Below are 16,744 nucleotides of genomic sequence, written 5' to 3' on the forward strand. Positions count from 1 at the left end.
GTCCCTGGCTTCAAATAAATGCTTTCATATTTATTGTGTGCAATCTTGGACAACATATTTAACTTCTCTCTGTGTGCTTCAGTTTCATGATCTGTAAAATCAGATAAGTAATGACAACTAATTCATAGAGGTGTTACAAGAATAAATAATCTATTACATGTAAAGTACTAATAACACCAACTCATATATGTTAAATATTTATTACTCTGTCATTTCAAAGTAATTATTAAATATATAGAGTGTGTATTAAAACCAGTTCAAGATTAAAGCAATATATAACGTATCATGTTAGTATTTTAAATTTTTTTCTCTTCCTATGCTATGATTTCTTTAAGATTCTAGATCTACAGAGCAAGCTTTTATGCAGAACCATGATAAGTGTCATGGGGATGACATCCTTGCTGGAACACTGACTCCTCCAGGAAGTAGAGCTCAGCTAAGCAAGAGGCACTGGACAACTCCCACAGTCTTTTTGATAGCATTCTTGACTTCTTGGTTCCTAAGGCAGTAGATGAAGGGATTTAACATGGGTGCGAGGACTGCATACACAGCTGAGATTAGTTTGTTGGAATTAAATGATGCAATAGCTCTGGGCCGAACATACATGAAAATCATGGCTGTGTAATAAATTATGACTACAGTGAGGTGGGATGCACAGGTGGAGAAGGCTTTCTTCCTCCCTTGGCTGGAGGGTATATGCAGAATAGTGGAGACAATGTAGACATAGGAAAAGACAGTGGTGGTAAGAGGGAAGACAAGAATGACAATAGCTAAGGCAAAGTCCACTAACTCAGCTGTGGACATGTCTTTGCAGGCCAGTTTAAGGATTGGTGAGATGTCACAGAAAAAGTGGTTCATGACATTGGAACCACAAAAGGTGACATTTGAAATGAAATAGACCTTGATCATGGTGATCATGAAACCAGTCATATAGGAGAAAGCCACCAGCTGCACACAATAACCTGTGGTCATGATGACTGAATATTGGAGAGGGTGGCAGATAGCCACATAACGGTCATAGGCCATGGCTGCCAGAAGCACACACTCTGTGCAGGCTAGTGAGATAAAGAAGTAGAGCTGGGTCATGCAACCTGTGAAGGAAATGTGCCGTCTACGCAGGAGAAATCCATCTAGCATCTTGGGGACTGTGACGGAGACATACCAGACCTCCAGGAAGGACAAGCTACTCAGGAAATAGTACATGGGCTTATGGAGGGAGCCAGTGACCCAAACAGTGAGCATGATGACAAGATTCTCCACTACCACCAGCAGATAGACCACAAGGAAGAGGAAGAAGAGCAGGACTTGAAGCCATGGGGCAGTGGGGAAGCCCACCAGGATGAACTCGCTGACCAGAGTGATGTTTTCCTCCAGCATGACTAAGAGCCCTGAGAGGTATTGAAGTCTTCTGTGACAATACCACAAACAACGAACATGACTATGACATCAGACAAGAGATCAAGATAAGATAGTAAATCAGTCTTCCCTGTGAATGAATTCAAAAAATAACTTTGGTTAATACGGAGTCATCTTCTAATGTGAAGCACACAAATTCCTGAAAGTTATTTGTTGCTGTTTCTTTGTTTATCACGGAACTCTCCCAGAATCAAAATGTACTCCCACCTCTGACTCTCACTTACCTGATGAAATACTTGAATGTCACTATGCATATCATTCCCAGCTCCTTTGTCAGTGAACATAGGTGATAGTCTCTCCCTTGTTGGTTCTGGATCTCTGTTCAGTTAGGAACTCACTGCACAAAGTTTTGTTTTTTCCTGCCTGAAAGGAAACAAAGGTTAATATCTGGGTGATCCATTGAATGCTGTCCTTTGATTCAGCACAGTTTCTTCAGAATAGAGTCTGTGGAAGTTAAAAAATGATATAACTCTTGAAAAAATCCTTAATGACTCTCCCATTGCTTTTGGATAAATGTAGAAGTGTTTTCATTATCACACATAGGAAGTACTTGATATACTGATCCCCACCTATTTCTCCAGCCTCATGTCTTTTGACTCTCTAAGTGGTATTCCATGCTCGAGACACACTCTACTAGTTTCTGCTTCCCATGCACAATGCAATCACTGGCACCTGCATACGCTCTTCCCTCCTCCAGTTTCGCCCATTCCCCAATCTTTATCTGCTGATTCAAGATTCAAGGTTCCGCTTAGAAGACATCTCCCAAAGCTGGGTCAAGTGCCTCAATAGCATTCGTTCCCGGTGCACAACCCCCTCATGCATTCAGGTTTCTTTTCACTGCCCTGCAATTTTCCAAAACTCAAGACTGTCCTTCATGACAATGACCCCAATGCCTAGGACAGTGACAAGCAAACATATGAATATTAAATGAATATGGATTAACAAGTGAATTAATGAAGCCCTTGGAGCTTTGTAATCCACAAGATATAGATCTGGGGCAGGGAAGTGTGATCTCACTTCTCTGGCAGGAAGCACCTTTCTATCAGGCTACACATCTGTGGACACATCCTCAGCTTGCACACAGAAGGTCGTTTCATGACAAACATATTCACAAGCTCTGAGAATGCTGGATATGATCCCTGGTCTAATGTTACTTGGTAGGTCAGGTTCTCTAAATATCAGTCATTGTCTCAGGTTCTGGACCAGAGTGGAGAGAAAAGGCCAGGAGAGTGCTGTACATAGACAGACTTGTCCTGTAAGACTGGAAGGCAGAATTATTTGTGAGCTAGTCTGAGAATTCTAATCTTTGGCTAAAGAAGTAGATTACCACAGAGTTATCTCTTGAAAACACATCAATGACTGTTTATCTTCATTAAATGCCTCCCTAATCCATGAAGCCTGAATTCCTGTTCTGCCTTCAGTCCATTACTCACTCTTTCTGCCAAATTATTTGTCCAATATACTGTTCATTTTGCATATGGAGAGGAAGAGGTCAATCAGGGTTCACCTTGATATTCCACAGGACTAGAGATCTTCTGGCTGTGACTCAAAGCAAAGGAGTAAAGGATGAAGTACTGAAATGCCTGTTATTAGCACCACCACCTCCTTTCCATAACAACACACGTGGGCAGAACTCAGTGAGGCTTAATGTGTGGGAAGAGACTGTCTCTTACTCTCAGCCTCACACTTCCACTTTCATCTGTGAGGTAGTTTACTAGTAAAGAATTCTTTGCCTCGGTCCTCAATGCATTCGACAAAGTGCTTTTGCTTGTGAAAAGCATCTGTTTCCGGGAGCAGAGAATATGTTATAGCCCTAGCAGGAAGTAGCACCAATGTAGCAGTTCTGAGTCTTCAGGACATGGATAAAATTCCTCATTTCCATCATCAGCCACACTATTTTCCACACATTAACCTTTACGTACTGGTTTAGAGCACTAATTTTTAGATTTTAGTTTTGGTTTCATTACCTAGGGGGCGTATTGCCTTATACAGGTCACTTGTCAAGTATATACTTCCATACCACCTTTTGTAAAATAGGAATAATTATAATAATGCCTACCTTACTAGATTGTGTTGTGAGAATTAAAAGAGACATCACACAGAAAGCATTAAACATAGGACTTGGCCCATGGTTATGGACCAAACATTAGCTGCTATAAATTATGTTGCATAACACCCATCCATATTTAGTCAATTATGAGTGCTCACATATTTTCACTCACATGGACTTCTAAACACACTCAATCCTTCATTCTCTTTCTTTGCTCAGTTTTTATGTTATATTCTCTGGAATAACATAACTCAACTTTCCTTGATTATAGGATTATAGCATCTTTGAAGAGCTCTGAGTTGCAGATCACTCAGAGCTTCTGGATCTTCTCTTTAAAGTATTGTTTCCACATAGTCAAGCACACACCTACTACTTCATATTTTCCTCCATTTTCTTTGCTGAAAATGCATGTCCCAACAGGCTCTAATTTGAAGCATGAAGAAATGTAGAATTCTATTTTTCTGGCTTTCAGAACTGAGAGCACTGAGCTTTGGGACGTCTATGGTATCCAAGGAAAGAAATTCTTTCATCGTACTATAGTATATTTTTCAGTCCTTGTGCTTCTTCTCAAAGATAATACAGACACTGATAGACTTTTAGAATAAGAAACATATCCTTTGTGCCCTGTCTCAAAACCCAAAAGACCTCACAACTACGCAAAGATGTAGTGTTCCCTGAATCTTCATTTCTCTAGTTATTTCCCTTAACATTCTTTCTCTTGTCCAGGAATGATGCGTGCTGCCATTTTCCCAAGTCCCTCCTCATCTTTCTTGAGCTTCTTTCAAGGATCAACCAATCTCTCTTGGTAACTCCAACTACTCACCATGATCCATTTGCTTTCTCCTGAGAATGGAAAATCCTTCATACGTTTGTACGCATCATGGGAAGCAAATTGATATGCAGATTTTTATACTTCCTGGAGATCCAAGTCTGGTCTCTTCTTAGACTGTGTGGTAGGTATTGCAGGACTAAGACAAGAAGACTTGAGCCAGGGAAGATGAGTATATTTAACACTCACCTGTTTTGCCCATGTCTTTTTCCCAGGAGGCTCATTTATACCTGGTCTGTCCTGGCTCTAGGGAAATGCTCTGTGCACTGACAAACTATGTCCAGCTGACAAGGAAGATGTATCTTCATCCTCTTATCAATTCCTTTTTATACCTGGATCATGTTTATCTATACTTGTGGGTATGATATGGTCATATCCCTTTACTCCTGTATATAAGTTGAAGGAACATCAAATTTACTCAGAAATCAGGATAAGAAATCTAAGTGGGTTAATAAGGTAATAGAGATGTTAATTTGTTTATTCTTTATAGAAAATGTTTTCTGCATTTATTGAGCTCTTATTATGTACAGGGCCCTGTGCTATACATCATTTGGAATAAACATTTTTAGATCATGGTCTCTACCCTCTGGGAATCTATAGTTTTGTAAGTAAAATAAGAAGTATATGCTATAATGAGGGTATAATGTGACACGACCTATACAAGATGCAGAAACAAAGTGCTCTAGGAACTCCAAAGTGGGGGAAATGTTTTCTGACTGAGCAATCTAGAAAGGTTTCATCAAAGGTGTCATTCCAGACATAAAGGAAGAAGTTAGTTTGGAAGCAGTGGAGAGGGAAATGGTATTGATTCAGCAGTCAGAAGACATGGTTCCTAATTTAGTTTCCACCATTTTAAAGAAATATGACTTTAGAAAATTGCCTTTATTCTTCAGTTTATTTATAAATAAAATGGGATAACAATAATTCCCTGGTCTGTGTCCTATCATTGATAGGTTCAAAAGTAATATGTATGTGAAAGCAGTTCTAAAACTGCTCTGTGATAACTATACAAATATAAAATATTACCTCCCTTGGAATATGAACCACAGCCATGATTTGATCAGTGGCAATGAGGTGAGTAGGGCTTTGGCCTTCACAACTTATGCTTAGGACAGTGACTGGCAAACACACGTATTTTTAAAGGAGCATGGATTAACAAGTGAATTAATGAATCCCTTGGAGATTTGGCATCACAAGAAATACATGAGGTGCAAAGAAGTGTGATCTCAGGGTCTTTACTGACAAGAGGCACCTATCCATCAGGCTATACATCTGTGGACACACAGCTTGCACATCCAGGGTACTTTCATGCCAAACATATCCACAGGGTTTGAGAACATTGAATATGATCCCTGGTCTCAGGTCACTTGGAAGGTCAATGTCTCTAAATATGAGTCATTGTTGCAGACTCTGTCTGGAAGGGTAAGAGACAAGAGGTGGGAGAGTGCCCAAATATAGTACAAGGACAGGCAGATGTTGTAACGTTGAAAGGAGGGATTGTGCATGAGCTAGCCCAATTATTTTAACTTGTCGTTAAGGAACTAGGTTACCACAAGGTCATCTCTTGAAAATACATGAATAAATGTGAATCTCTATTAAATGCCAAGCTCATCCGTAAATAGAGAGTTCAGGTCCCACCTTCAGATCACTGCTTACTCTTTCTGCCAAACAATTTATCCACCACACTCCTCACTTGGTACAAAGGGTGGGAGGCCCATCGAGGTTCACCCTGATATCCCATGGGACTAGAAATCTTCTGGATATAGCTCATGGCAAGGGACAGAAAGATGAGGCACTGAAATACATGTTATTGGTGCCACGACCTCCTTTCCATAGCAGCACACATCAGAGGAGCTCAGCCCTAGTTGCTGGGTGGAAAGGAATTAGACCTTACTCTCAGGCCTCCAGCCAACACCTTCACTCTGATGTGGCTCATTAGTAAGTAGTTCCTGGCCTAGTTTTTCAATGCCTTTGATCCATTGCTTTTCCTTGAGAAAAGCAACTGGTTCTGGGAGCAGAAAGTACTGAGTTTTCCCATGTCTTAGACCAAGTAGGAAGAATGCCAAGGCTTTTCCTCAGGAGATGTAAACATTCCACATTTTCACTATCAGTCACACAATTTCCCATGCATTTACCTTTGCATATTGGTTAAGCACACTGACTTTAGAGGAAGAACAAGGCTACTAGTTGTGTCACCCTAAACAGAATATTTAACAGCTATGTACTGCCTCATCCACTGCTGTAAAATAGAATAATGTTAATAATGCCTACCTACTGGTTTGTTATGAGAATAAATATGGTAATGCAGGGAAAGCACTTAACATAGGAATTGGCTGTTGGTTATTCTCTGTAAATGTTAGCTATTATTATGTTATGTCACACTAGACTCATACATGGTACTCACTCCTATGTGTTCATAAGAACACAAGACCATTCATTATCTCTCTGTTATTCACTTTTTTTCTGTTATATTCTAGGGGAATGTGGTAAGCCAGATTTCCTGGAGAACAGGACTATGGCATCTTTGAGGAGCTCTGTGTTACAGATCACCCTTGCCTTTTTCCTATCCTCTCTCTAACGTATTGGCTTCAGATATTCAAGCACACCCCTGTTACTTCATATTCTTCTCCACTTTTTTTCACCACAAATGAACCTCTCAGCATGCTCTGCTTTGATGCATGGAGAGGTGCAGAATCCTCTCTCACTCTCTTCCTCATTTTCATAACTGAGAGCACTGAGCTCTGGGATGTCTATGGTATCGAGGATAGAAATCATTTCATTGTACTATATAACTACTTTTTTCTTCAGTCCTATATATTCTTGTTCTCAAGAGACAATACAGACCCTGGCAGACTTCTGGAGCAAGAAGTGTATCCTTTGTGCCCCTGATCCAACACCTACAAGTTCCTACACCTGCCAAAAATTCCCCAACCTTGGGTAAAGATGATCTGAATCTTCATTTCTTCATTCATTCCTGACAATATCATTTCTCCTATCCAATATGGTGCCTGCCGCCATCTCTCCAAATCTCTCCTTCTCTTCCTTGGAGTTTTCCTCAGGAATCAACCTATCTCACCTGGTACCTTTAACCACTTGCTGTGGTCTATCTAACCTCTCTTTGAGAGTGGACAATTTTTCAGACATTTACACCAATCAGGGGAAGGAAGACTGGGCTACAAATTTTTATACTTCCTGGAGACCCATATCTGGTCTCTGCCTAGACTGTATGATAGGTATTGCAGCACTAATATGAGAAGACAGAAGCAGAGGCAGGAGAATATATTTAACACACATGTATCTTTTGCCCATGTCTTCTTCCCAGAAGGCTCACTTACACTCAGTCTCTCCTGCCACTAGGGAAACTCTATGTGTGCTGCCAAAACTGTGTCCAGGGGACCTGGACTTGGGAGCTGAATCTCCATCCACCTATCAATTGCTGTTTATACCTGGACCATATTTATTTATACCTGTGGGTAGAGTGTGGCCTTTTTCTGTTGCTACTATATGCAAGGTAATGCAACACCAAGTTACTAAAAAATCAGCAAAAGAAACGTAAGTGGGTTAATAAGGTAACGAATACATTCATTTGTTCAGGTGCTGCAAAAATTGCATCCTCTTTTATTGAGCTCTTATTATGTATAAGGCACTGTGATATACAGTCTTTGGAATAAAAATATGTAGGTCATAGTTTCTTCCCTTCAGGAACTTCTGGTATTCTAAGTAGAATAATAAGTATACGCTATAATGAACATAGAATGTGACATGTGCTATAAGAGAGGCACAAACAAAGTGCTCTAAGAACTCCAAGGAGAGAGAGATACTTGCTCACTTTGGAACCTAGAAAAGGTTTCATCAAAGAGGTGTCATTCCAGACTCATGGCAGGGAGATAGCATGGAAGTAGTGCAATGGGAAATAATTTTGGTTCAGCAGTCAGAAGATCTGGTTATTAATCTAGGTTCAATCATTTTTTTAATTTTTAATTTTAATTGAGTTCATAGTAGTTTACTTCAATGTGAGAATTCAGTTGTACATTATTTCTTGACTGTCACACATAAGTGCTCCCCTTTGTCTCCTGTGCCCACCCCCCATCCCCCTTCCCCTAGTAACCACTGAACTGTTTTCCTTGTCCATGTGTTTGTTTACATTCCACATATGAGTGAAATCATCTGGTGTTTGTCTTTCTCAGTCTGGCTTATTTCGCTTAGCATAATTCCCTCCAGGTCCTTCCATGTTGCTGCAAATGGGATGAATTTGTCTTTTTTTATGGCTGAGTAGTATTCCATTGTATATATATACACCACATCTTCTTTATCCAATCATCAGTCGATGGGCACTTGGATTGTTTCTGTGTCTTGGCTATTGTAAATAGTGCTGCAGTGAACATAGGGATACATATGTTACTTTGGATTATTGATTTCAAATTGTTCGGGTAGATACTCAGTAATGGGATAGGTGGGTTGTATGGTAGTCCTATTTTTAGTTTTTTGAGGAATCTGTATACTGTTTTCCATAGTGGTTGCACCAGTTTGCATTGCCACCAGCAGTGTATGAGGGTTCCCTTTTCTCCACACCCTCTCCAACATTTGCTATTTTTAGTCTTGGTGATTATAGCCATTTTAACAGGCATAAGGTGGTATCTTAGTGTAGTTTTGATTTGCATTTCCCTGATTATTAGTGATGTTGAACATCTTTTCACGTGTTTATTGGCCCTCTGTATATCTTCTCTGGAAAAATGTCTGTTTATATCCTCTGCCCATTTTTTGATCAGTTTGTTAATTTTTTTATTGCTCAATTGTGTGAATTCCTTATATATCATGGAGATTAATTCCTTGTCAGATATATGATTTGCAAATATTTCTCCCAATTGGTGGGTTGTCTCTTTGTTTTGATTCTAGTTTCTTTGGCCTTGCAAAGCTCTTCAGTCAGATGAAGTTCCACTTGTTTATTTTTTCTTTTGTTTCCATTGTCTGAGAAGACATGGTATTCGAAAAGATCCTTTTTAGTTTGATGTCAAAGAGTATACTACCTGTATTAACTTCCAGGAGTTTTATGGTTTCAGCACATATCTTCAAGTCTTTGATCCATTTTGAGTTGATTTTTGTGTATGGCTTGAGATAATGGTCTACCTTCATTCTTTTGCATGTGGCTGTCCAGTTTTCCCAACACCATTTATTGAAGAGATTATCTATTCTCCATTGTGTATTCTTGGCACATTTGTCAAAAATTAGCTGTCCATGGATGTGCGCTTTTATTTCTGGGCTTTCAGTTCTGTTCCATTGACTTGTGTGCCTGTTTTTGTACCAGTACCATGCCGTTTTGATCACTGTGGCTTTGTAGTACGTTTTGAAGTCAGGGATTGTGATACCTCCAGCTTTGTTCTTTTTTCTCAGGATTGCTTTAGCAATTGGTGGTGTTTGGTTGCCTCATATGAATCATGGGATTCTTTTCTATTGCCATGAAGAATGTGATTGGGATTCTGATCGGGATTGCATTGAATCTGTAGGTTGCTTTGGGTAGTATGGACATTTAACTATGTTTAATCTTCCAACCTATGTGCATGCAATCTCTTTCCATCTCTTTGTGCCATTATCAGTTTCTTTCAGTAATGTCTTATAGTTTTCACTGTAAAGTCTTTCACCTCCTTCATTAAATTTATTCCTATCTACTTTATTCTTTTAAGTTGCGATTGTAAGTGGAATTGTATTCTTGAGTTCTCTTTATGTAAGTTTGTAATTGGAGTATAGAAAAGCAACTGATTTTTGTAAGTTGATTTTGTACCCTGCAACGTTACTGTAGTTGTTAATTATCTCTAATAGTTTTCTGATGGATTCTTTGGGGGTTTCTATATGTATGATCATGTCGTCTACAAACAGCGAGAGTTTCACTTCTTCACTCCCTATTTGGATTCCTTTTATTCCTTTCTCTTGCCTAATTGCTCTCGCCAAACCTCCAGTACTATGTTGAAAAAGAGTGGTGATAGTGGGCATCCTTGCCTTTTTCCTGTTCTGAGAGGGATGGCGTTCAGTATTTCCCCATTGAGTATGATGTTGGGTGTGGGTTTGTCATATACGGCCTTTACTATGTTGAGGTAATTTCCTTCTATCCCCACTTTGTTGAAAGTTTTTGTCAGTTGGATCTTGTCAAATGCTTTCTCTGAATTTGTTGAGATGATCATGTAGTTTTTATTCCTCACTTTGTTGATGTGGTGTATCATGTTGATTGACTTGTGGAGGTTGAACCATCCCTATGTTCCTGGTATAAATCCCACTTGATCATGATATATGATCTTTTTGGTTTGTTGCTGAATTCAGGTTGCCAAAATTTTGTTGAGGAGTTTTGCATCTATATTCATCAGCAATATTGGCCTTTAGTTTTCCTTTATTGTGTTGTCCTTGTCTGGCTTTTGTATCAGAGTGATGTTGGCCTCATAGAATGTGTTAGGAAGCATTCCATCTTCCCTAATTTTTTGGAGTAGCTTGAGATGCATAAGTATTAAATTCTCTCTGAAAGTTTGGTGGAATTCCTCAGAGAAGTTGTGCGGTCCTGGGGTTTTATTCTTTGGGATGCTTTTGATTACTGTTTCAAACTCTTTCCTTGTGATGGGTCTACTCATATTGTCTGTTTCTTCTTGATCCAGCTTTGGGAGGTTGTAAGAGTCTAAGAATTTATCCATTTCCTCTAGATTATCCATTTTGTTGGCATTTAGTTTTTCATAGTATTCTCTTATAATCTGTTGTGTTTCTGTGGTGTCTGCTGTTATTTCTCCTCTTTGATTTCTAGTTTTGTTTATCTGAGCTTGCTCTCTTTTTTTCTTTATAAGTCTGGCAAAGGGTTTGTCAATTTTATTTATCTTCTCAAAGAACCAGCTCTTTGTTTCATTCATCCTTTCTATGCCTTTTTTATTTTAATAGCATTTATTTCTGCTCTGATTTTTATTATTTCTTTCATTCTGCTGACTTTGGGCTTTGTTTGTTCTTCTTTTTCTAATTCATTTAGGTGTAATTTGAGATTGCTTATTTAGGATTTTCCTTGTTTGTTAAGGTGTGCCTGTATTGAGATGAATTTGCCTCTTAATATGGCTTTTGTTGCATCCCATATGAGTCGTTATGGTATGTTATCATTTTCATTTGTCTCCAGATATTTTTTGATTTCTCCTTTAATTACTTCAATGATCCATTCCTTATTCAATAGCATGTTGTTTAGTCTCCACATCTTTGTCTCTTTCTTGGTTTTTTTCTTGTAGTTAATTTCTAGCTTTATAGCATCATGATGAGAAAAGGTCTTGTTATTATTTAATTTTCTTAAATTTATTGAGGCATGCCCTGTTTCCCAACATATGGTTTATCCTTGAGAATGTTCTGTATGCACTTGAGAAAAATGTGTATTCTGTTTTTTTTGGATGGAGTGTTCTATATCCGCCTATTAAGTCAAACTGGTTTAGCTTTTCATTTAATTCCATTGTTTCCTTGCTGATTTTCTGTCTTGATGATGTATCCATTGATGTGAGTGGAGTGTTGAGGTCCTCCACTATTATTGTGTTGTTATTAACATCTTCTTTTAGGTTTGTTAATAGTTGCTTTATGAACTTTGTTGCTCCTGTGTTGGGTGCATAGATATTTGTAAGTGTTATTTCTTCTTATGGAGTGACCCTTTCATCAATATATACTGCCCCTCTTTGTCTCTCTTAACTTGTCTTATCTTGATGTGTACTTTGTCTGATATAAGTATTGCAACACCTGCTCTCTTTTGTTTACCATTAGCTTGGAGTATCATCTTCCATCCCTTCACTCTGAGCCTGTGTTTGTCATTGGAGATGAGATGTGTTTCCTGGAGGCAGCATATTGATGGGTCTTGTTCTTTAATCCATCTCACCACTCTATGTCTCTATATTGGAGAATTCAATCCATTTACATTTAGGGAGATTATTGATGTATGAGGGCTTAATACTGTCATTTTATCACTCACCTTCTGGTTTTTCTGCATTTCCTTTGTTTCTTGCCCTGTGTGTTTTGCTCTACGCGTTGAATTATGTAGTTTTTTGTGATGCGTTTCTTTGTTTTCTCTTTATTTACTCTTTGTGTCTCTTTTCTGCTTTTTTGTTGAGTGGTTTCCCTGAGTTTTGTGTTCAGAATCTCGTGTATAAGATCGTCCATTTTCTGATGGCCTCCTATTTCCTTAGTCTAAACCAATTTAGTACCTTTCCTCCTTCACTCCTAAGTTGTTCTTCTCATATCTTATTCCATCTTGTGTTGTGAGTTTGTGGTTAAAAATGACAGGATTATCTTTGTTTTTGGTGTTTTCCTTCCCTTTAGCTTAATGTTATAGTTGATTATTTGCTATCCTATTCTGATTCTGTCTGCCTATTTAACTCCTTACTCTGTGTTTGTGATCCTTTCTCCCTTCTTTTTTCAGGTATGAGGACCTTCTTGAGGATTTCTTGTAGAGGGGGTGTTCTGGCTACAAAGTGTCTTAGCTTTTGTTTATCTGGGAAAGTTTTTATTTCTCCCTCAGTTCTGAAGGATATTTTTGCTGGATAGAGTATATTTTTTGGCTGAAGATGTTTGTCTTTTAAAGATTTGAAAATGTTCTTCCATTCTCTCTTAGCTTGTAAGTTTTCTGCAGAGAAATCCGCTGAAAGCCTGATAAGGGTTCCTTTCTAGGTTATTTTCTTCTGTCTTGTTGCACTTTGTATACTTTCTTTGTCATTCATTTTTGCCAGTTTTACTACTATATGGCTTGCACAATGTCTTTTTACATTGATAAATCTAGGTGTTCTGGAAGCCTCTTCAACACAGATTTCCCTCTCTTTCCTTAGGTTTGGGAAATTCTCTGCTATTATTTCTTTAAACACACTTTCTGCTCCATTCTCCTTCTCCTCTCCTTCTGGAATACCTATAATTCTTATGTTGCATTTCCTCATTGAGTCAGATATTTCTCAGAGACTTTCTCCATTTCTTTTTAGTCTTAGTCCAATCTTCTCCTCTGTCTGGAGTGTTTCAACATGTCTATCTTTGACCATTCTGATATGCTCCTCTATGATGTCCACTCCAGTGTTCAGGCAATCTGTATTTTGTCTTATCTCTTCCATTGTGTCTTTCATCTCTAATATTTCTGATTGATTCTACTTTATAGTCTCAATCTCCTTTGTGAAGTAGCTCCTGAACTAGTTGAATTGTTACTCTACATTCTCTTTTACGCTGTTGAGTTTTTTGATGGTAGCTATTTGGAATTCATTGTCATTTAGATTACATATTTCTGTGTCCTCAGGACTGAATTCTGGGTATTTGTTGTTTTCTCTCTGGTCTGGAGATTTGATGTTGTGTCTGATGTTAGAGAAGGTGGGTCAGGTCTTTTGCATTCTGATATTGTTTGGTTGCAGTTACTGTGCATCGCCACTGGATGGGGGTAGAGAGCCACATATCCTGAGGCTTCCGCCTTCAGCCAAGATCCCAGGCAGTGGAGTGGGAACAGGGCGGGTGGGGAGAGAAGTGCTTTGTCCTGCATGTTCTCTGGGCTTTCTCACTCTGCTCTCATTATCTGGTCTCCTGGGATGTTGGCTTGATTAGGTCACCCCCCAAGTAAGCTTTCACCCCCTTAGAATGCTTCCCTCTAGGCCTCAAGGATCCTAAATAGTCCTTGGAATTCCTGTGAACAAGCATCCCCTTCCCACTTCCTTCCCTCATGGATCCTCCCACGGTGGTGGATTGCAGACTTTAGGGGAGGGAGCAAAGTTCTCTCTTACCCCATTCCAGCTCCTCTGATGGGGGGGTCCAGCCTCTCTGCCCTACATTTTGTTGTGTTAGGATGTCCTCTGCTTGAGTATGGATGCTCCTTTTCATTGTATGTTGGAGGAAAGAGAGTCCCAGGCAAGATCACTCTGCCATGAGGCTGACGTCATATCTTGGTTCAATCATTTTTAAGACATTTGATCTTATAAAATTTTCTTTATTCCTCAGTTTCTTTATCCATAGAATGGAATACAACAATTCCCTTGTTAGCATCATAGCATTAATGTTAGTTTCAAAAGTAGTATGTACATGAAAACAATTCTAAAACTGCTTTGTGCTAACTACACAAATGTAAAATATTACTTGTGTTAGAATATGAACCACAGCCATGACTTGATCAATGGAAATGAGGAGTAGGGCTTCCGCTGTAGAGAGACTAGCACAAGAAAGGATATAGAGTAATGGCACAAGAGGTGAGACGATGGAATAAGTATGCCTCTGCAGTGAGTATAGGTCAAACCCACTGCCTTGAACTCCCGGAACCATTCTGTCACTTACTGAACATGTGTGAAGTGTGCACTGTGTGCTAAGAATAATGTAATGTGTCAACTCCTTCTGTCTGTCAGGTTGTCCTCAGGCTAGTGGGCTCTCAGATTCTGCTGTTTATTGTGCCTCAGTAACCACAAAATCAAGAATCCAGTGCTAGAAGTTTTTCAAGAAGGAAGGCCCAGGACATATACTCATGTCTCTGTGAATACCCAAAGGTGGCTGAATGAAGTGAAGCATAGACCTGAAAAAATGAAAAATCCTAGAGAAACTTCAGATCTTAGAAAGGATCTAAGAGTCAATGCATGACTCTTTGGAATTTGATGGAGAATGATGGCCCTAATGCTTCCTGTATTCCACCCACTCACATGCTTTGTCTAAAGGCATATCATGAGTTGACACTAATTCTGGGAAGGCTGAACCACTGGCCATCATGAAATGAGGCTATAGAAAGTGAAAATCAGGCTAGATGGTACCACCCAAAAGGAATAGCTCTAACACAAAAAATGAGAACACCTGTGCTATAAGCCCTCTCTTCTCTGCACTGCATGAAACTTTCCACTCATGCTCACCTGCATGAAATGGTGATATCTGGAAGAGCTGGTATAATTGGTTAGAGTTGCTGAACGTATAAAACAATAACTATATCTCAATTATACTTTATTTTAACTTTCCATTATCATTCAGCTAAATTAAAATACATCAATGCATGAATTTCATGAGAATTAAAAATCCAGGAAAATTTGCAAAAGAGATTTCTCAGTGTAGAAATAAAAGCCAAGTGATTGCCATACATATCACCATATGCAGAAAGGGACAGTTTACTGATGATGATGATGATGATGATGATGATGATGATGATGAAGTCACTGGAATCAATCAAACTCCATTAAATTACTTAGTATAAAAAGATCAATATGTTTCTTTTTTAAATAAACTTTTTTTGGGAATAATTTTAGATTACAGAAAAATTTTAAAGATAGTAAAGAGAGCTCTCATATTCCCTTATTCAGTTTCAGTTTCACCTAATATCCTCACCTTACATTACCATGCGCGGTTTCAAAACTAAGAATCTAAATTGGTACATTATAGTTAACTAATTATTTTATTGTTTTATTAAGATTTTATTAAGATTTTAGCAGTTTTTCCATAGACCTTTTCTAGGATCCAATCTAAGATGCAAAATTCCATTTAGGTATCTAGTCTCTTTAGTCTCCTCTGATTTGACAGTTTCTCAATCTTTACTTGTATTTCATAACCATCAGGGTTTTTTAATGAAGCAAAATAGGGTTTTTAGTACTACAAAGAATGTTATTTTTCACATGCTTTTTTACAGAAAGGTTTTTGGATGTTTTCTGACTTTGTTCAATGTGAAATGTTAGCAAATAGAGATATTTGGTTATTAAGTTCAAGTAAGAACAAATGTTATTTGCAATCTAAAATTCATCTGCATAAGTTTGTAGTAGGCAAGAAATTAAAATAAAAACAAAAAGGAAAATTGAGACTGTACTATGAAGAAACTTGAAAGGCAGACTAATAAACTTGGCATTTATTAAAGTTGATGGGAACCAGTAGATGTTTTGAGCACAGAAGCTTCTACATTGATCGTCGTTTGTTCTGTAGATGTTCATCATCTCTGGGCACTCTGGGTATCTCTCCAATCTAAAAGACACAGTCTGGATCCAGTACTGCCAACTCCTGTAATGACAAAGGAGATTGGAGACTTCCTCCAGACACTACCTTGGCAAAGGAAGTTGCAAAAGAGTCACATTATCTATTCAATAGTTTGAAAGATTGACAGACTATAAAGATGGTTTGAAACAAACAGGATCAAGTGAAACAGAGATAAAATAAAGTCCTCTGTCTAGGTTTAGGGGAAAAATTGATTACATCAATGGAGCATGAGGAATACTTAATCTGCTAATTAATAGTACACTTGAAAAATCTTAGGTTTTGTGACATCAAATTCAATATCAGCCATGAGGATCACATGACTTTGAAAATGCAGTCAGAGTCAAGAGAGGCGTCAATCCCACCATGGTTTGCATGGACTCAAACATCTTCTCATTCATTGTTATTGGAAAATGAACCTGTGCAGGACACTGTGCTAAGTACTCTTCCTATACCTGAAGTATTTGGTTTCAAATTTTGAAGTCAGAATAAGAGTTATTTTT

At 38.5% G+C, this 16,744-nt stretch overlaps 1 protein-coding gene across 1 annotated transcript; it reads right to left on the bottom strand.

Moving 5' to 3' along the window:
- Positions 1 to 432: 432 nt before the first annotated feature.
- On the bottom strand, positions 433 to 1,377 carry OR6B6 (olfactory receptor family 6 subfamily B member 6). The gene has a single exon (NM_001391433.1). The coding sequence runs from the start codon at positions 1,375 to 1,377 to the stop codon at positions 433 to 435; it is 945 nt and encodes a 314-aa protein (NP_001378362.1).
- Positions 1,378 to 16,744: the final 15,367 nt, after the last annotated feature.

Source organism: Equus caballus, chromosome 7, assembly GCF_041296265.1.
Source record: "Equus caballus isolate H_3958 breed thoroughbred chromosome 7, TB-T2T, whole genome shotgun sequence".
Taxonomy (NCBI): Eukaryota; Metazoa; Chordata; class Mammalia; order Perissodactyla; family Equidae; genus Equus; species Equus caballus.